The 20475-nt window shown below is 38.5% G+C and overlaps 3 protein-coding genes across 7 annotated transcripts; 2 read left to right on the top strand and 1 right to left on the bottom strand.

Annotated features, from left to right (window-relative positions):
• Window positions 1-207: 207 nt before the first annotated feature.
• LOC103980360 (heptahelical transmembrane protein ADIPOR3) lies at window positions 208-4157 on the bottom strand. Its single transcript, XM_009396744.3, has 3 exons — window positions 3716-4157; window positions 1510-1828; window positions 208-1048 (listed from the first exon to the last, which is right to left on the bottom strand). The coding sequence occupies exons 1-3, from the start codon at window positions 3946-3948 to the stop codon at window positions 395-397; spliced, it is 1206 nt and encodes a 401-aa protein (XP_009395019.2). The 5' UTR covers window positions 3949-4157; the 3' UTR covers window positions 208-394.
• Window positions 4158-7322: 3165 nt separating this feature from the next.
• LOC135636059 (protein LYK5-like) lies at window positions 7323-9202 on the top strand. The gene is made up of 2 exons (XM_065147595.1): window positions 7323-7462; window positions 7543-9202. Exon 2 carries the CDS (start codon window positions 7567-7569, stop codon window positions 9046-9048), a length of 1482 nt encoding a protein of 493 aa, XP_065003667.1. The 5' UTR covers window positions 7323-7462; window positions 7543-7566; the 3' UTR covers window positions 9049-9202.
• Window positions 9203-12493: 3291 nt separating this feature from the next.
• On the top strand, window positions 12494-19639 carry LOC135583468 (uncharacterized). Of its 5 annotated transcripts, none has more exons than XM_065147596.1 (4): window positions 12494-12649; window positions 14227-14473; window positions 15745-15992; window positions 19107-19639. In XM_065147596.1, the coding sequence occupies exons 2-4, from the start codon at window positions 14236-14238 to the stop codon at window positions 19464-19466; spliced, it is 846 nt and encodes a 281-aa protein (XP_065003668.1). In that variant the 5' UTR covers window positions 12494-12649; window positions 14227-14235; the 3' UTR covers window positions 19467-19639. The 5 variants fall into 5 exon arrangements, with proteins under 5 accessions (XP_065003668.1, XP_065003671.1, XP_065003669.1 ...); XM_065147599.1 differs by having other exon boundaries at window positions 12613-12649; window positions 14227-14477; XM_065147597.1 differs by lacking the exon at window positions 12494-12649 and adding an exon at window positions 12656-12920.
• Window positions 19640-20475: the final 836 nt, after the last annotated feature.

Raw genomic sequence — 20475 nt, 5'->3', positions numbered from 1 at the left:
AAGCTCATCCTCTTAGAAACATTCAATCATCCAAGACACGAAATCACAGCCTGATACACAAGTTACATGTTTCAATTTTGGCTACTGGCCATCTGCTATTCTTGTGAGTTATTCTTAATCAGTTGTATCACAGAACAACAATACAGTCAGCAAGATTAAGTCAGCATCACCATTTTGTATCTATTGACTGGAGACATGCTTACAGGATAATCAAATATCTATAGGAATTTATAACAAGAAGTTCCACTTCCAACAGAACATTGTCCTTGTGAGAGGTAAGCATTATTTTCGAACAGGATGTAGTGCATACATCATTGTAGCTCTCAAGCTTTCACAAATAAGTTCAACCTTCTTCTGTAAAGGTTTCAAGGGCTCTTGTCATGGAAGGGTAATTCTAGCACCCTTCCAGATCTCTCCACTTCAAGTACACTAGTCCTGCCCGGTAGTGCGTATAAGCTCCTGCAACAACCAACACATGAAAGAGCTGGTGACTGTGCCCAGCAATGTCAAATTTCCCAGGCATCCACCGCTCTGGAATTCGTGTAGCGTACACCAATGCACCAAGGCCGTAGAGAAGCCCCATCAAGATCTCATAGCCTGTTGTGTATAACGCCTCCGGCCGGTGCCAAAAAACAACCAGCTTGTGCAACACAGGGACCACACCGGAGATGCCCATCCCAAAGAAAAGGCCTGCCCTTATGGATCGGTACTCAGGGTTCTGAAAAACTGGGAAGAGCGAGACAGCAATCGTGGCGATTCCAAGAATGGTGATGAAACTGAGGTAGATATTACAGAAGAATGGGTTGCACATGAATGAGTAGTACACTGGTGGATAAAATGATGTCGAGATGAGTGCAGCGATGCCAGCATAGTCGAGGCGGAGCATGATGTATGCGATACGTCGGGAATGGCATGATAGAAGATGGCATATGCTACTTGAAAGAAGGCAGAACATTGCACCACCTGAGAAGGCAAAGAATGGCCACCGTGGAATTGGCCGTACTAGTATTGGGGCTATCATATTAGCCACATCATCTTTCACAGCTGACTGCATATTCAACATATAATGGAGATCAAATTAGTACTCATACATAGTTAAAGAGAATCCAATATTTTCTGAAACCAAATCTCAAATATGCACATATTGCAAACAATTGTTGAAAAGAGAGCTACCTACACATTATTAATGCATGTTGATATGATGAGAAATAAAAAGTTAGGACTACTTCTCTACATTATATTAAGAGAAATAAATAATTCCACGGTAATTCCAACTCAAAGTTTTTATTCTGAGATCAAGGTGTATAATAATTTTATTTTCATCATAAAAGGAGTACAATTATGTTCACTATCTATCTACGAAATACAAAAGAACAATGCCTTGAGATAGTTGCAGTTTCACTGCATAATGCATGGAAAGAACAGTAACAAAAAACATTATGCTAGATTTAAGAGAAATTTTTAAATGTAAATTCCACAAGCAGAATTCAAGATAGAATGGGAATTGACCAGAACAGATATGTTAGTAGCATGTGTAAATCTGTGTGGCAGACAGTCTGAAATAAGTTGCAGTAGATGCCAGCGAGATAAAGATGGAAGCATGTCCAGAGAGCCCAAGGATGTCTTCAGTTCATCCTTTATTCTTTGCAGGTCAGATAGGTGAGGTAGCGAAGGAAGACAAGCCACGAGTTCTGATTGAATCTTTTGCAGATCAGCTTTCTTTAATACATCTGGCAAATGTTGTAATGACTGCAGATCTACCACCTTTGGAACCTTCATTGCCGTGTATATTGTTAGAGCAAGAAAAAGAAAGAAGCCAATCAGGTGCCTGAAACATGAATTACATGAGTTGTCAAAATCGGAAGACAAAATATAAAGGCTGTGGAATAATGAAATTAACAATATAAGGTGCACAAAATTCCATTCACATAATAGAAATATCTAAAAGAAATATATTAACATCTTGGTATCTAGTAATAGCCCATACTATCATCTCGGCCTCTAGCTTCTAGCAGTAACCTTTCCGACAGTCTGATCACATTCATAGAAAATAGTGGTTTCATAACTACAATAATATATCTATCATGAAGACAGAAACTTCAGTTACATACTTATGATATTGAAATCAATATTTGATGTTTTGAAGTATCAACTTAAGTTTGTATTATTGAAGAAAGTTCCATATAAATGTGACAGGGTTGTTATCTAGAACACAGTTTGAATAATTGCATGGATTGGCATCAATATGTTCCACTCGAAAATAGAGAGATAAATGAGTAACAGTCTGAGGTAGGAAGTTGACAAGTTAGAGCTGAGGAGTTTTGGTAATGAGAAAATTAAAGGATAACTATGTTATTTGAAAATTAATATGCTCACATCTAGGTTAAAAGCTTTGTAATGAAAGAGGGAAAGACTAAGCTACTACACAGACAATGCAGGGTAAAGATTTTGTTTTATCAAGATCTCATAACCCAAAGCTAAAGTTAATTAGCTAAGCAAGACTTGCTGGAGTCTCCTATTGCAGGTAGCCTTCTGTAGATATCTATTCCATAACTGTGGCAGGGAAAATAGAAAAAAGAAACATTGAGGGAATTTAAATAAAAGAATATTGGAATATTTGCTCAAAATACGCAAAAGGCTACGAAATAGAACAAAATGAACAAGGTATTTAGAAAATACAGAAGGAACAGGGAAATTAAAAATAAAAGTTGATAATAGAAAAATTTAAAGGTAGGATAGAAGAAAATGAAGGGCATTAGGGAAGCCTAGAATTCATATATAACTTAAAAAACATATCATTTCTTCGATATGTCATGAATTTTAGAATAGAACATGCGGGAGTAGGTCCCTGAATTGTTGGACTTATAGCCTCATTTTCCCATTGCTTCTAGCCTTGCTTTGGATATTTCGGCATATGTTTCGACTGACAGGTACCTTATGTCAAGTTTCAGTCCCTTTTGAAAGTCATTGTTCATGAGCCTGCAGTGCCCGCTCTTCCGGGTGGAAAGGGGCTGTCCCACACATCATGTACAATCCTATCTTCAGGAAATTGGTAATCGGTAGTACTCCCTTAGCAAGAGAAAGTTGAGGGAAATCCTGTTTTCGTTGAAATTATCATTGAATAAAAGAACACTAACATTCACTATTCAAAGATCAAAATGCTTCCATGATAATCTAAATTTACATAATCTTCTTTCAAGTGAGAAATTCAGAATAATTAATAACAACATTTTCTTGATCGTAGTTATCTCATTCAGGACATACGTTGAACCAAAGATGATTGCAACTGCTTTATTACTAAAAAGCACCTACAAGCCCTATCTGCGATGTTATTAGGAACAGTTGTTCGTAAAATTACAATCTATTTACCAAAAATAGATTATTTCTGCAGGGTCTCATCATATCGGACAAACCCTTCATTAGATCGTTCATACTTTGTCCTATACGACATGGGTTGGATTAGAATTGCCGCCTAATTAATGAGCAAGAAAACAAACTTTATGCCCCAAATTCTGTCTACCACTCAAATTCAATCATCATTTGCGATTGGAATGGAATCGCAAGTCTGTGATCAATGGCATCAGATCAATATTTAGTAAATACACAATAGAAAAGATCCAACAGAAGGGAAAGGAGAAAGACGAACAGAGAAAAGATTAAGATGAAAAAGGAAGCAAAGATCAAATCCTTATGGAATTCTCAGTGGGAATCTTACGTCCAGACGTTGAGGGTCTCGTTATGGACGGTAAAAATGCTGAGGAGGATCTGCTTCAACGGCCACTCGGAACGGTAGTACCCTAGGATGTACTCGTTGTCCTTGAGATAGCCGGGCAGCGAATGGTACTCCACCAATTGGTACTTCACCTTCTTCCACAGCCGCCGCCCCTTCCCCGATCTCCCCCCGGAAATGGCCCCGATCGCCAGCGACTCCCCGCCCTCCGGCACCATCGTAGGAACAGCAACACCTAACCAAAGGAAAAAGCTCTCGCCTTTGAGCCGAAACCGAAGAAGACCCAGCGATCGAGGGGAAGGCGGAGAAGAGCAACCCCAGAAGTGGAGCCCCGGCGGATCAGGAGTCTAATCATAGGAGAAATAGACGATCTCGGATTTGGAGACACTAATATCGGTTTTGGAGAACCGAACCCGTGAAGACTTCGGCTTCATAACGGGCCGAGTCACCCCGACCGTTTGGGATGCAGCCAGAAATGTGGGTCCTGAAAACCCATCACCCAGGAGTTGTTTTCGCGGATGATTCGGTCAACGGCGTCGCTTTCTCTGACTTTTCGGGTTTATGTGAAATTTTTATTTTGTAGTATGCAACATAAAAATAATAATAATAATTACTTTATACACAAAAAAAAAGAACCTGAAAGCGATCCATCCAGTAATATAACTGAAACAAGAAACCTAGAGAATATCTAATAAATATTTTTCGATATCATAAAGAAACTAAGGGACAGAACCCAAAGATACCTAGAGAATATCCTCCACTAGGATAAGTGTTTCAGCCATAAAGAGTTATGAGCTTTGCAATGTGAACAACCAACAACAAGAGTTCCATCACTGAGAGAGAAAAATAGAATGGCCATCGGGAGGAAGAAAGAAAGCGTTCGTGCACGACTTGTCAAGCCTTGGCGTATGGAGGGCTCCTTCCTTCTGGTCGAAGAACTCCACGTGGTGCGGAAACGTGTCGGTTACCTTTTGGACACCTGTAAAGAGATGACTGCCACGTCGCCTCGTCGCTCCTCGCGGCCGACAGTTTGGAAGCGTCTGACGTGGAAAAACTCAGATGCTCTACGTTGGCGGTTCACGTGACGTGTCTCACTTGTACAAGTTATCTGTTGTTCAACTATTTGGTATTTAGTATACACAATGGCAAGTATCCTCTATTATGTTACTTTGTATTTTATATTCGATTTAATGAATATTGTATCTATTTATTAGATTTTGATATGGATGATTGTTGGATATCTATTTATAATTTATGGAGGTTTCTTTTTCTTCAAGCAGAAATAACTATTTAAATTTCTTCAAGTAAACTTGTAACTAAACTTATTTTTAACAATAAATCCAGAAAAAAAATACCTGCCAACCTGACAAATTATGAGAAGGTGAGATAAGTATTTGAATAATAATAATAATAATAATAATAATAATAATAATAATAATAATAATAATAATAATAATAATAATGGCTCTCCATTCCAACATTATTTAAAGTATAAATTTAATCGTAGCAACAAAGTGTTCTCCTATTTATTTAATTTTTGTTTTGTTCAACGATGAAAGCAAGACCAAATCCTCCTCTTGACTACTTCTCACGTATGATCTTCACCAGTTCTTACCCAATTTCCAGCAGCTGCAGCATCATTGAAGGCAGAAGAAGAAAGAGAATGGTTTATCATTAAATGGCACAGGTTCATGTGTCACATGCAACATCTTCCTAATCGTAAGCCTTATTTATCATTAAAAAAATGTTTAAGGTATTTTTCTTCTTTGATGTTGACATATCGAACTGATTAACTATATATATATATATATATATATATATATATATATATATATATATATATATATATATATATATATATATATATATATATATATATATGTTCTATTGTAATTTTCAAATGACTTTTATTAATTTTGCTTTCTCATGTATATAACTAATTGATTCTAAACTGCGTCTTTCACCTACTATATATTGTTTTCAAAAGTGGCTTATTACAAAATGCTTGTTTTTGAGGGTAAAACAGAAGTGACGAAGAAGCAAAGGAAGTTGTTTGACCAAATCATTCATGAAATGATTGAGCTTTGATAGGGTTCGATTATGTTTCAAACGAATTATAATAGGCTCAAATAAATTATAGAAAAGTCAATAGTTTAGTCGGTCCGAATATTCATTAGTCGCTTAAAAGACATGTAATATTTACTATGCTATATATATATGACATGTAATATTTTTATAATATATAAATATAAATTGAAGGTATGATCGAATCGACTTGACAATACAATCAATTTGAGAATGTGATGATCTTATAACATAACATGGCTAATCGATCACTTTAAAGGATGCAATCAACTTGTGTAAAAAAAAAAAAAAATCGATTTACTTAAAAAATAATTAAACAACACACTTACCTACCTACGATATGAAAGAATTAAGTCCTCGGAAAATTAATAGATGAGATCGAATGTGTAGTGTATCGTTATCGGCTTTTCTATTGAGAGCGCGCTTGGCTTTAATCTTACCAACATGCTTTGAGCCATTCGGAATATTTTAATTAACGAATCTCCATCTTGTAAAACCGTGTGGGTCGCACCCGATCCGTTGACTTGACCTGCCGCGTGGGCCCCAAATGACAGGATGCGCGGAAGGCTCGTGGGACCATGAAACGTTGATTAGGTGGCGGAAACGCCCCTCCGTCGACGTCTTGCCGAGCGCCCCCGGGAACGGTGGGACCCGCATAGAGACCTGCGGGCCCTTTCCCAGACCAGCGTCGACAATCGCTTGTTTCGTGTTGCATCTCTGGATCGAGACAGTAGTAAAGCCGCACCGAGAAATATCTTGTAGCCGTCATCCAAAAGAGTCGATCGATCTAAAATAAATGTCACATTGAAGTTTTTGAGAACGGAAAAGAGAGAGAATGTGGCATCAAAACTAGTGTTTATGCAGCAGGAGGAGAGAGAGATTCATTACCAATAAAAGTCATTCTGTTATTTCTTTTTTTGTGTTCTTAAATCTTTATTTTTCGAAATAACTTACAGAAAGAAATGCTTGTGTCGAATCCAACTCCTATCAAATTGACAATCTAATATGATATGTTGCCATGCATCGAGAAGAAATCATCATATTATCCTACTTCATTCTCTTTCCAAGTCATAACTAATAGTCTGCAATGCATCATGCGAACAACCGCTTGGCACATTGCCTGAGAGTGACAGGACTCGGCACAGTCCCCTTCTCCTCGGCTTCATCTATCTATCTTAGTCAAAGTCAACACCAAATTATTAGACTCTTCGCTCCTTGGAAGACAGAGAAAGGAAAGCACAACTCCTCTTTCTTCCACCACTCGCATCATTAAAATGCCTTCATGGTGTTTCTCCCTTTCCCCAATCTCCATGGCTTCTCAATCTCTCACCCTTCTCTTCTTCTTCCTCCTCTTACCTTCCCTCCTTCCTGTTCTCCATGCCCAGCAACCCTACGAAGGCCTTCTCACCACAGACTGCGAGACCCAACACAACTCCTCCTCTCTCCTTGGCTACTTCTGCAATAGCCAACCCAATTGCCAGGCCTTCCTCACCTTCCACTCCCAGCCCCCATATAATTCCGTGGTCTCCATCTCCTCCTTGTTGAGCTCCCACCCGTCCGAGCTCTCCCAGGCCAATTCCGTAAGCCCGACCGCCACCTTCGCCACCGGCACCAAGGTGGTGGTCCCTGTCAACTGCTCTTGCTCAGGTGCATACTACCAGCTCAATTCCTCCTATCTGGTACAATCTGGTGATACTGCTCTTGTCTTAGCCAACAACACCTATCAGAGTCTCTCCACCTGCCAATCCATCATGAACCAGAGCCTCAATGGCACCACCAAGTTGTTTCCCGGCGTTGAGATCACTGTGCCTCTTCGGTGTGCTTGTCCTACCAGCAATCAGACCTCCAATGGCGTGAAGTACCTGCTGAGCTACCTGGTGGATAATGGCGACACCATCTTCGGCATAAGCAGCAGGTTTGGGGTGGGCCAGCAGAGCATCGAAGAAGCAAACGAGATATCGGGCACCAACATCTACCCCTTCACGACCCTCCTCATCCCCCTACGGAGCCAGCCCAACACGTCCCAGCTCGCGGCCCCTCCGCCTCCGCCGCCGCTGCACTCACCTCCCGCCGCTCCCCCTCCGGCTGGGAACAGCTCCAGCCACGCCGGTCTTTACGCCGGGATCGGAGTCGCCGCGGGCGCTCTCGCCCTGGCTGCGCTTGTCGCGATCTACTGTGTTGCCGCTAAGGCCAAGAAGAAGAAGGTAGGCAAAGCTCTTCCTTCCAATGATTCAACCACCTACGGAACAGCATATGGCAAATCATCAGACGTGGAATCCTACGAGAAAGAAGCATCAGAAGACGTAAAGACGATGATAGCCGAGATCGGGCACGCCTTGAGAGTGTACAAGTTCGAGGAGTTGCAGTTCGCAACAGAGAATTTTAGCTACGAGTGCCTCATCGAAGGATCAGTTTACAGAGGCATGTTTAATGGGGACGCAGCTGCTGTGAAGGTCGTCAATGGGGATGTGTCCAAGGAAGTCGAGGTACTGAAGAAGATCAACCATTTCAATCTGATCAAGCTCTCTGGCATCAGCTTCAACCAAGGCCAGTGGTTCCTCGTCTCCGAGTACGCCGATAACGGGCCTTTAAGCCACTGGATCTTCGACACATCCGGTTCCAAGGTGCTGAGCTGGGTTCAGAGGATGCAGATAGCTGTGGACGTCGCCAATGGCGTCAGCTACCTCCACAGCTACACCGAGCCGGCGTACGTGCACAAGGACATCAGGAGCAGCAACATTCTGCTGGACCAGACGATGCGGGCGAAGGTGGCCAACTTCGGGATGGCGAGGGCGTCGGAGGGAAGAGACGGCGAGTTCGTGTTGACGAGGCATATCGTGGGGACGAAGGGCTACTTGGCGCCGGAGTATCTGGAGCACGGACTGGTGTCTCCCAAGCTCGACGTGTATGCTTTCGGCGTGGTGATGATGGAGACGATCACCGGGAGAGATGGCTCGGAAACACAGAGAGGGGATAAGTTCTCATGGAATGCGTTGGTCACCATGGTTAGCGAAGGCGGAGGAGGAGGAGATGCCATGGAGAAGCTTGGAAGCTTCATGGATCCTCTGCTGGCAGGCAAATATCCTTCAGATTTAGGTCTTGAGATGGTTAGATTGATCGAGAGATGTCTGAGGAGGGATGCAGGTAGTCGGCCAAGCATGGAAGAAGTAGCACAATCTTTGTCGAGAATACATTCGATGTCACTAATCTGGGAACAATCACCAGCATACTAGATTTTGAACCGTAAGAAGGATCTCATCTTGTAATGTATGAATGAGACAGGTAAACTGCTCCAAACACTCTTGCCTCATCCTGTAAGCATCTGCTAATGGATGCATTCCCTTTTCACGGAAACCATCTTACCATCAACATTATGTTACTCATAAATTTGTCGTGAGTTCACAAATAGATTGATCACATGTTTTGGGTATTTCTCTGGCATCAATTATGGAGCAGAATACAGTTTCAGTGACGGGATTCACACAGAAAGCTTGAGTTTAAAGTAACCAAACAAACCATTGCTCATGAAAAGAAATCTTGGTCATGAAAATTAGATTGCCGATGAGACTTTCAACAACTACAGCATAATTCATGGAGCATAAACATCTTTTGTTTTGGCATTCCAAAATGCAGACAGCAAAAACGTCCACCTAACTTGTTGAACAGTGGAAGAATGCTCATGTGATTAATATTATCCCAATAGAAAAATGACTAAATATTTTGATTTACTTTATTTTCCTAACATTTAATAAAACAAAAACTATGAACTAACTAAAGTCACAACAAGTAATGCATCAACCACTCAATATAAATTGTACAACAAAAATAATAGTTACAGAAAGACGCATCAATAGCTAATGCTTCATAGCTATATGTTAGAGTTTTATTTCTGTCATGATATATACCAAAAATATCTAATTTTTGAAGAGCTGAACTATCGAGAGGACACCGGTTGGAATTAAAAAAATTAAAAGGATAAAATAATCTTTTAATAGGTAAAAAAAAATCCTAATCCTTTTTTTTTTCTTGACTGTTGTTATTTATGCAAGTCTTACCGTCACCATAGTGTGAAATAGTTTATCACCTATGCATCGATGGCTTAAACTCCCTTCGCCACTGATCGACGACCCATACGACTGTCATAACATTCCACTATCACTATCATGTGAGTTCTTATCAACCGTGCATGTGTTTACAGTCAACTAGTGACCCCTACGACTATCACATAGTTGTTGGGTGACCCTAGCCTTCGGTGTCCTGTTGATGTCGATTGTGGCCAACAAATGTCATCGTAGTGGCATCATTATAATCGTTGATCAAACGTAGTGCCCAATAGACCTGTTACCTTATGTAGCGACATCGTTGCACATGAAGCAACGATGACCAAAACAAACTATCGTAACATTTGAGCTATTGCACATCAGTAGTTGTCACTGCATGCCACAACACTACTATCTCTACAACTATTGCTGATTAGGTCGATGACCAATGGAGGCTGTCACCCTCAATAGTATTATTATCGACACGAAGCTGCTAACAATAGCCCGTCGAACAAATATGAGCAACATATTTCTATCATGATTCCACTTATATTACATAGCCCGTAAGCAAGCAAGGAGCATAGAGAAATAGATTCAGAGATCGGATATAATACATCACAAATTAATTAAAAAATAATATTAATGCGAGATTGAAATAATGATTCAAAAGATGAATAGATCTAAAATTCTTTTGATATCATACCCATTTATAAACGAGAATAGAGAGTTTGATAAATAAATAGGACAATCTCTCTCATCAAAATCATGAACTCTTATCATAATTGGATTTCTTTTTTATTGGTTGATAACTATGATTATAATCCAATCATATCTATAATATATCTTATCCATAACTACACGATGATTCTAAATTTTGGCTGACAGCCAAACCTAATGCATGCATGCATGTGATATCCTCAATAGCTAGTCTACATAAATCTTGGGCTATTTCTAGCTTGATCGATTTGAAAGTAGGCCAATGTGTTTACATGTTCTAATACTTGTAGAAATCGGAACTCCTCAGCAACTTAAACAACCCACTAGAACACTTACAAACTGCACTCTAACATTGTACTTCAAATACATCACAATAGCATCGTATTCAATTCACATCAGCAATTATAGACCATGGATCGTGGACGTGAATCATCGGAAACAATTAACTTACTAAAGAAAGACAACAACATTGGTCCTCTCATCAATTTGGTAATAAAAAAAAAAAATATTTTCATAAAATATTTAAAAAACCATTGTCATGACAAATTTTAGTCAATAGAAAACACAACCAGAAAAGACAACATGAAAGTATACATTTTTACGATTTAAAAAATAAAAAAAATCATCACAAACCACACAACTTATGTGCATGGAACCAAACGTAAATCTTATGAACACAGTGCATGCACATGAAAGATCTCAAGTACCATATTTGGGGGACTGGATCCAGCTTGATCAATTTATGGTGAAGGCTGATATGCTCCTTTTAGTATATATCCAAAGCTGCAACAGCCAACTCCTGAACATTTTCCGACAATAATTGCAGATATCATAATTCTTTAAGGAGTTCTTTGGGATGAATGCAAACCAACGAAGGGAAGATATTGCATGCATCTGTATCTCGGTCTCAATTCAGTCATGCATTTGATTCACACTCCATGTTCGATGAAATATTTACCATATGGAAACAGCAAATAAAGAAATTCTCATGTATAGAATCTTTCAACGAGATAATACTTTTCAATTGTCTCAAAATATGCCATGGTTCCAAACATATTTATCATATGGAAAGAGAAATCTGTTCCAAACATATATGCCATGGTTCCTCGACGGAGTTCAAACTTTTAGAAACATTTTCAGATCAATTGTGATATATAAGGATCAAAAGGAGTTAAACGACTTAGCAAACAAGTGTTCTGTAATCATGCACTCAAAAACACAAACTATTATGATCCACTTTCTAGCCCTTGCAAGCTCTATCAAAATTTTGGTATTAAAATCAAATTTAACTCACTGTAATGAATCAGCTCAAACAATTATCTTACACAATAGAACAACAACATCAGCTCTCCCATCAGCTAGAGCAGTTTAAATTTCATCAAGATTGTAACTTGTCATGGACATTCTATCAGTCATATTGAAGCAATTAGATATCACAAGCACATTCTCGTCAGACCATAGAAAACATAAAAAAGAACAATATAATGCACAGGTAAAAGCTTTCAGCTTACATTAATAAAGGCATGGCCTACACGTATCTTCTCCATTGCCTTTCCTATGAGTCGGTTTGGCGATGGCGCGGTGCATACCCGATATCGTGATCTCCTCCTCTCGTTCCGGTCCAGCGCCCCACTTCACGGTGGAGTACGGGGACGGCGGATCCACCCTCTTCTGCTAATTCATTCAAGAAAGAGTAATTTAGGACCATTTTGCGGACAAAAGAGCGGGAATGTCCTTGCCGGGGGAGGGGCAATCTCAGAGACTTCTCGGAAGTGCCCTACCACAGAGGTAGCGGCGACGGAGAGCTTCCCCCTCGTCGGACATAGCTGGGCGGCGGCAGCTGCGAAGGCTTCTTCCACAGCCCGTGTTCGGAGCCGAAGGTGTTTAAATCTCCTGGGTTGCCGGGTTGGAAAGGGCTTGACGAAACGAACCGGAAACGGGAAACGTTGATGGTGTTTCTTTTCTAATCGGTCGTCTTATCGGATCCGAACAAAACCCGTTTCCTTAAATGGCGTAGCGCTCTCAAGAACCATACCCGATCGCCCGAGGACCGGCAAGAATCGAAGGCCAACGCCAGGTGAGATGAAATCTCCCAACTTTGGATTAGGGTTTCACCATGAGGATCTCGATCGAGTTCGTCCCTGGATTCGCCCTCCCATCAGGGCTCGATTTCTATCCCAACATCGTGTCGAAAGGCTTTTTTTGTTCGAAACTTAGGTTTCTCCATCTCGATTGTGGTTGGCTTGTTACGCTAGAAACGGATAGGAATTTACCAAAGCGATTCAGCTTGGAGCACATGGGGGTTGGATTCTATTCTACGGGGCTGACATTCGACGAGGCAGCTACCAGTATTGTTTCGTTAAACACCGCAATGGGTTTGTGACTTATGGATCGTGCAAGTTGCGAAACCCAATTTATTTTCGTTTTTGTTGTTGTTTGGAGCAGCTTTAGCTTTTCTATTCATGCCATTAGTTGACATTCCTATGTAAAAATTTCCATTTCTATGTTGCAATGATTTTGAGGTTTCTTTTTTAAGAATGTAATCCCTTTTTTTTATTGCCCGTGTTTTTGATACAAAAGATGTTGTTTATGTCTATTTTTCTGACTAATTTACTATCCACTTGTTTGGATTTCTTGCTTTCAGCTGATCAGTATAAGTGTTGACATTTTATTTCTCTCTGGTATTTTGTTGAAATGCTTCTGTTCGATAGATTCTGGGTGCACTTATTATTGCAGCTAAGATATCTATTCATTGAAATGCTTCCGTGCAATAGATTTGAACTTGGTGCGGCATCTTCTTGTTTTCTTTTTTTCTCTTGTAAATATTCAGTAGGCGAGTATATGAAGTCACCATTATCTTTCTTATAACTTTGGTTACCAGTTTTAGCATATAGAGCGAGAAGAAGATCTTAGATAAACCAATAATAAAGAGAAATGCCTCCCTAACATAAAACTAAAACCTAAACCTGACAGTAACATTCTTCAAAAAATGTCTAGAGCACCAATATGTGCGCATGCAGTGTACTCTTGAAAGTGTACATATGCAGAGTTAGCATATGATTAGTCGAAGATGTTATAGTACCCATCACAGCATTACATTGCATCACAAGTTCATGCTCTTCATCTTTGAATGTAACTCTGTTCACGGCATAAATTTTGGATTTTTTAAGCAGAGGATCAATGTAATTATAACTTATTCATTTTCAGTTTACACTAAAATTTCCTTGATAAGGCACAGGTAATATTTCTGTACTTTCTCTTTGATACAAAATTGCAATATGCTGTTCTAAGATGCAGGTATCTTCTTTTTTCATGTGTGATTGCATTACAATGGCCCTATTGGCTACTTGAACTTGGACACTAAAAGTTTGTTTGAAACTAGAGGTGTAAAACCTTCACCATTTCCTACTGAAGGGTACAGCGTGTCACATAGATATTGTTTCTTGCTTACCTTTCTTTGTTTTAGGGTGAAAGTTCATGTGTTTGGTTGCTTATATTTTTTGGACCAGTTGGATTGGTATTAGATTACCAAATGTTGAGAAGAATCTCATTGTACTGGAGTTATATTTTCTTCAGGATAGTTCAATCTATTTCTTTTTCTTTTTTTTGCACTTTCATTCATGTTGGTAAACAGATTGGGTCTTTTCTTTCCAGTGGAAAAAAATGAGGCGTCAAGGACAATATGCTGACATCAATCCTGCGATGGCTGCACAGATGCAGCACATGTCGGGACAAAGATTACAACACAGCTCTGATATGAGTCATTTTCCAGGAGGGTCAGATTCTTTTCAACATGGTGAAGAGCATCACTATATGCCTTCTAAAGCAGAGGGACAATGGCAGTGGGATAGGGATGGGACAAAGGGATCAAATCAGCTCCCATCTCAACTATATAAAGAAGGCAGGTGTTGCTTCGCTTGAGATTGAAAATTGTGCCATTTCATGGTGATTTTGCCACCTAATGCCATGAGATTTGCTTTAGTCTTCTGTCTTTTTCGATACTACTTGTTAGGTTAGTGTGTTTTTGATGCTCAAACTTTTTGCATGGTCTGTAAATTTGATTCAATACTCTCCATTTCTAACTAGTATTTTCTATTGCACATGGCCATGGAGTGTTAGTTGGTCCTATTTATAAATCAAGTACATTTCTTAGCTTGGCTTTGAGCTTGAATTTACAATGCCTTGACAGGTTCAATTGTAAACCAACTATTTTGCATGCTGATAACAAATATTTGAAAAAATAAATTTGCATTTGCTTGTATTAGTGAACAATGCATCATTTTCAGAGCTGGATCATCCCATGATGGACTCGTTGCAACTAATAAGGTGAATAGTATAATGACCAAAATTGAGCATGAGTGCTATCATGCTAGAAATAGTGTTGTTTTGCCTATAACATATGCATCCATTTCTTTCTGACAAAAGCAAAAGCAAAATAGTTGCTCTGTCTTGCTTTCTTATTTTTCCAGATTTAACTCTATCATTTTTTATTATAAGAGTAAATGATATTATCTGCAGTTTATAAAGTATAGAACAAGGACACTTGAGTCTCATTTGAAAATCAATACACATCTTTTATATCCGATAATATATTGGAATAATTTTTTTTTATGCTACTGATTCACAAAGTCTTTTATGGATATTGTTCAAAAGAAGTCATACCTAGGAAAACCTGGGTGGAAGTTCCAATGGAGGCTTTTGGAAAGCTTGCATTTACAATTACTGAAGTTCTTAACTGAACTAACTTGAATATAGGAATCTATATCCTAAGCAAGGCTGCTTGTTTTGTTTATAAAAAAAAAAAAGGACTCGAAGGTTCTCAAGTGTTGGCTGCATCACTTGGACATATCACTTTCAGTTTTTCTTTTCCCTTTTAAAGTAAAGATTTCTGATAAATATTGTCTAATAAAAGACCATGTGAAGCTTCACTTATTAGTTTTCTACTACATAAGTCTTGGACAATGTTACCTTATTGCAAAAACAAGAGAGATGACATTTTCTTCTAGTCATGATATAATTTGTGTATCATGTAATAGTGCCTTAAAAGATGTGTTTTACATATGATATTTGCTCGCTGCAAATCTTGTTGTTTTCACTCTTTCCAATGGTAATTTAAGGTTCTTTTGTCTACTTACCCTTGTTGAACTAAATAGGAGATGAATTTTGATTTAGGACAAGGAAGCGATGTTTTGTCTACTTTGTACGAGGCACAAATGTCTGATTCAAAATTAGGTAGGGAGATGCAGATAAATAGAGACCCAAGAGCACATGCCCGTCAAGACGAGTTGGTGGCCACATTTGATGATAGCACTCTTCCTCAAACGTTTGAAGGTCTTGAAAAGAAATTTCTTAATGATATCATGAACTTGGCCAAGGAGCAGCAGGAAGCAGAGGACAGAGAAAATGCTAGACACAGAGAGGTAAATTTACAAATTTGGTAGATACGAATCTTAAGGTTTGGATATTTATTTTTCTGTAGAAAAGAAGCTAAACTTCTAATACTTTTCATACATGTGCTAATTAAAGCTATCTCTTTAAGCTGGATTTTGTGGTACCAATCAATGTTGCATAGGTGGTCACCAAAGTGCTGCCTATGTAGTTGAGCTGCTCTCATGGTCTAGGCCCCTAGTGCTATGGAAGGTATCAAGCTGAGAAACTATCTGAGCACTTTTGTTGGGACATTGGTGGTCAAATGGGCCATAAAAGTTTGCTTTTTTCCTAGGTGTTTTCCTATTTATGAAAAATAGTTATTAATAAAGAGACATAGGATAATGGTACTTGTCATTTGAGTACCATGACATATTATGTGATTGTATGATGAACAGCAACAATAGTTGATAAATTGGTTTATCAGTTCCTCTTTATAACTCATGGTAAATCAATGATGCATCAAATTATATTTCTATTTTCATAGTTAGGACTTCTATATGTTTCATTTATTGTAATCTATTTTTCAACAAGGAACTTGTGGATACATGGAAATGAAACTCTAGAAGGTCTTCAAAGAAAGTAATGGATCTAATTCATGTTACCTAAGATTCAGATTTTTGATAACTATATAAACAATCATCCAGAATAATCATCGAGTTAAAAATATCTTGCACTTGGGTGTTGGACCTATTGGTCCATATATTGATAACATTAAAATGACCTGCCGAACCTTATTGACGATGCTGGATTGGTCGTTTATTTTCAATTTCTGAATGTCGTTCTTATTTGCAATAGAACTTTGACTGATAATTTGATAATTAGTAAGTGGCTTTTTGTTCCTCGTGCTAGTGTTGGTATACATATATATTCGGTATGTGGCTTTGGTTCTCCCTTTTGGAAACAAGAGTTGGTATTGTTGCTCTAATGTCCCTCATGGGTGTAGGAAGCGGCATTGCTGCCGTGTGACCTACCTGATAAAATGTTTAGGAGATATTAATATAGTTTTAACTTTTATAAGCGAATCCTGTTACGAACATAAAAAATTGTATGTAGTTTATTTGTGAAGTTTATATACCTCAACTTTAAAAGCTATAACACAAGAATTGGTACAAATGTTATGAGCTGACCATGGGTAATGAAATTTGTGTATGCCATTATCTTAACTAATGGTGAGGTAAAAATCTCTAATATTGGTATTCTAGTCAACATAGTACCTACTTATGCTGATTATAATTTTGTCATAGTGTAATCATGACTATGAAGGGATTCAACATAGATAGTTCTGAGGATCAGCCAATTATATCTTGGAGATATAATTGCATCTTCATGTTTCAATTGGAACCGTAAATTTACATTTAAACAATGTACTTATTAAGACATAGGTGCTTTACTAATTATAATAATGTTGTTGCAAATTTATTTTCTAGTTCACTATGAGTTAAGATGAATGACAGAAAGTTTCTGTATTTACCTCGTAATATTTTTGTTGTTTCTGGTGTTGTATCATTTCAAGTTGTAGGCATTAAAATTTAAGTAATAAACTAGATGTATTTTTTTATTTGTATATCTTATGAATTTCTCTTTCTAGGCAATTTATCATGCACATCCTGTTGCCACCTTGTATGAGTAAAAAACGTGATGGCCACAAGCTTTTTTTCTTTTTAGAGCAAAGGTAGTGAAGCCACAAGCTTATTCTATAAAAGAATAAAATGAGTACAGGGTGAAAAGAAAGAGCATAAAATAACGAAACAAAAGCAAGAAGAAGAAAGAAAGAAAAACCAAGGACCAACAAAACATAAAGTGTTTGCATTAGGTATTTAAAAGCATCTGCAAATCAAATCAAAATCACTTTAAAGGTCATCTGGATCAGGTATTTAAAGACTTCAAACCATGAAACAAGACACTACACGTTTCCACTAACCAGATTTTGAAGAGTTTGTGTTTCCCTTCTTTCCATAGGTCTAACAAAGGAGGAGAACCAACCCATCTCCAAACTTTCTCAACCTTGTAGAGAAAAGATAAATTCTTGATTTACTCTTGGTGAAGTTGATAGCTAAGCCTGAGTAACAGAAATTCTTGATTTTCTGTTAAGTATAGACTTTCAGATCCACCATCCAAATTCAAGTTTAGTTATTACTTTGGAAAGAAGTGCGTGAAACTTGAATCATAACAGTTCTGGAAGAGTTTTGAAATAACCATGGGGATCTTTTTTTTGTAGGAACTAACATCTTTTTCCTTTCAAATTATTGACGAGTGTTGAAGGGCTATAGATAAAACCATTATAAGGCAAATGTTCTTAAAAATATCAACAGAACATGAAATTTTTTGAAGTCTTGATACAAGTTTTTTTTAATGAACCAGTTAAATGTATTACTAGAAGACTCTACAATGTGACAGTTTAATCAGCTGGTGTTTCAAGTCTCTGTATCTCCATGATGCAATCATCTGGTTATCAAAAACTATATAACTAGTTTGAAAAAATTAGAGAGGCTTTGCAATTTAATAGGTAAAATGGTAGGATTTGGAGAATGCTAGGCAGTGATTTTCTAGCAAAAATCATGAATTCCTTTGATGGTGTCAGGTCTTTGTTCGAGTAGTCAATATAATGTGCTCCAGTAGCCTGGCTAGATTTATAAGATTGTGGTTTGTGGAGGAACATTCGCACATGTACATGGAGTTAAAAGCAGATAATCTGCTAATAAACAATCTCCATAATTTAATTTTCTTTTGGACTTCAGCTAATATTCCCATATGCCCATAAGCATAATTTTCTAGAACCAATTCTACTGTCTGGTTGGGACTGTTGCCTGGGCTGTCTAGACTTTGTGACAAGTTATTCTCTGTTGGGAGGGTCTTCCAGATTTAGGAGAATTTGTCAATGAACTTTGCTCCTTTCTGTGCATTTTAAGAAGGAATTGCTGGTATATTTGTTTTTATTTATCTACATCAATAACATATATATGTATTATTTGCTCGGTTTTATCCTCAGATAGATGTCTTCTTGGTTCCAATTATTATATTTCAAAATCTACCTTTTCATATCCTAAATCTTCAGCATTTAATTGTTTCTAATTGTTCACATCAATATTCCTTTGAAACCTTAGAGATTAAATGAGATCAACACACAATATCAAGAAAAACTGCTGGCTGTTCGAGCCCGTCAAGCTACCCAGAGAGAGGATATGCTCCACAAAGAATCTCAGGCACGCCATCAGCAATATCAACAGGCTTATGTGAACAGCTTTCAGAGTAATGCTGGAGCTAGCGATGCACATGGCTTTGGTGCCGCTCCCAATGCTGTCAGTACATACGATGATGCACCACGTGGATATGCTGCAAGTCACTATGACTCCTACGGGGAGAGAGCCGAATTGTCAAGAGGAGGCGCCAGGGGCCGTGGCTTCGGCAGTCGTGGGCGTTATACTGGTGGTCGTGCTTATAACTCGAGAGGTCGATATTTCTGAACCAAAGTTATTAGCCTGTATTTGCAGATTGATGACATTTACTCTGAAATCTTATGTTCTGATCAAGTGGCTGTTGTACTAAGTGACAACTTCTCTGCTGAATGCCCATTCATGTCTGGATACAGGTATGTGGCAATCCATTGGATTAAATTTGAAATTTTCTTTTTTTTGAATATTTTGCTGGTGGATTACTTCAATGTCACTCAAATGCTTTTTGTAGTTTGTATTTGTCGTGAACATAGTTGCAAAGCAGCAGCTCTACCTCTATGACAGTTTCTGCCATTTATTGGGGGGCTTATCTTTTAGGTCATTGCTTAGTAATTGCTATCGTGCGTGTATATGACAACTTACTTGGTTTACATACGTGGGAAGGTGGGATCAAACTAGCCGTAGTTGTTGAGGGCTGTACTTGCAAATGTGCTCAAAGCTTGGGCTAGGCCTCCCGAGTCGTTGAGCTTGCGTCTTCCCGGCGTAGCTTACCTTCTACGTGATGGGAGAATGTCTGGGACCCCACTGTTTTCCTTTTGCAGGTAAGTCGGATGGTTAAACCATATTCGGGCGGCTAAAACACTTGGACAGTTTTCCTTTTGCAGTCCGCTTTCTTGTCGGGAGGCATATTGGGACTCATCTTGGAAAATTATGTGATGAAATGTCATTTTATTTGTGTAAGAACCTAATTTTTCTTTTCAATCAGAATGTCATTTTATCCGTGTAAGAACCTAATTTTTCTTTTCAAGTCGCATATATGTATATACACATATGTGAGATATTATTGGATTTGGAATGTACTCGAAGAGAAGCAATAGTAATTTTAGAAAATTCATACAGATGATAATATAGCGGACATGTTACAAAGATCTTACCGAAATAAATACAAGAAATGTGTCGATAGTTGGTCGACATTGTTTCACGTAGAGGAGTCATGAGATGGTTGTTGGGCTGACAGCCTACGAGTTCAGCCCGTAGCCCATAGTGGGCTTTAATAGCTCATAGCCCACTTCTCTTTTAA

This window comes from Musa acuminata, chromosome BXJ3-4 (assembly GCF_036884655.1).
Source record: "Musa acuminata AAA Group cultivar baxijiao chromosome BXJ3-4, Cavendish_Baxijiao_AAA, whole genome shotgun sequence".
Classification (NCBI taxonomy): domain Eukaryota; kingdom Viridiplantae; phylum Streptophyta; class Magnoliopsida; order Zingiberales; family Musaceae; genus Musa; species Musa acuminata.
This window is presented reverse-complemented; position numbering and strand designations above follow the sequence as displayed.

Bases quoted from the DNA above. Each gene is read 5' to 3' on its own strand.
- LOC135583468 (XM_065147596.1), top strand. From the start codon at position 14,236: ATGAGGCGTCAAGGACAATATGCTGACATCAATCCTGCGATGGCTGCA. The intron at 14,474-15,744 runs GCAGGTGTTGCT...ATTTTGATTTAG, and splicing joins ATCTCAACTATATAAAGAAG to GACAAGGAAGCGATGTTTTG. The intron at 15,993-19,106 runs GTAAATTTACAA...TTGAAACCTTAG, and splicing joins AAAATGCTAGACACAGAGAG to AGATTAAATGAGATCAACAC.
- LOC135636059 (XM_065147595.1), top strand. From the start codon at position 7,567: ATGAACCAGAGCCTCAATGGCACCACCAAGTTGTTTCCCGGCGTTGAG.
- LOC103980360 (XM_009396744.3), bottom strand. From the start codon at position 3,948: ATGGTGCCGGAGGGCGGGGAGTCGCTGGCGATCGGGGCCATTTCCGGG. The intron at 1,829-3,715 runs GTAAGATTCCCA...TTCATGTTTCAG, and splicing joins GAGACCCTCAACGTCTGGAC to GCACCTGATTGGCTTCTTTC. The intron at 1,049-1,509 runs GTCAATTCCCAT...TTGAATATGCAG, and splicing joins CTACTAACATATCTGTTCTG to TCAGCTGTGAAAGATGATGT.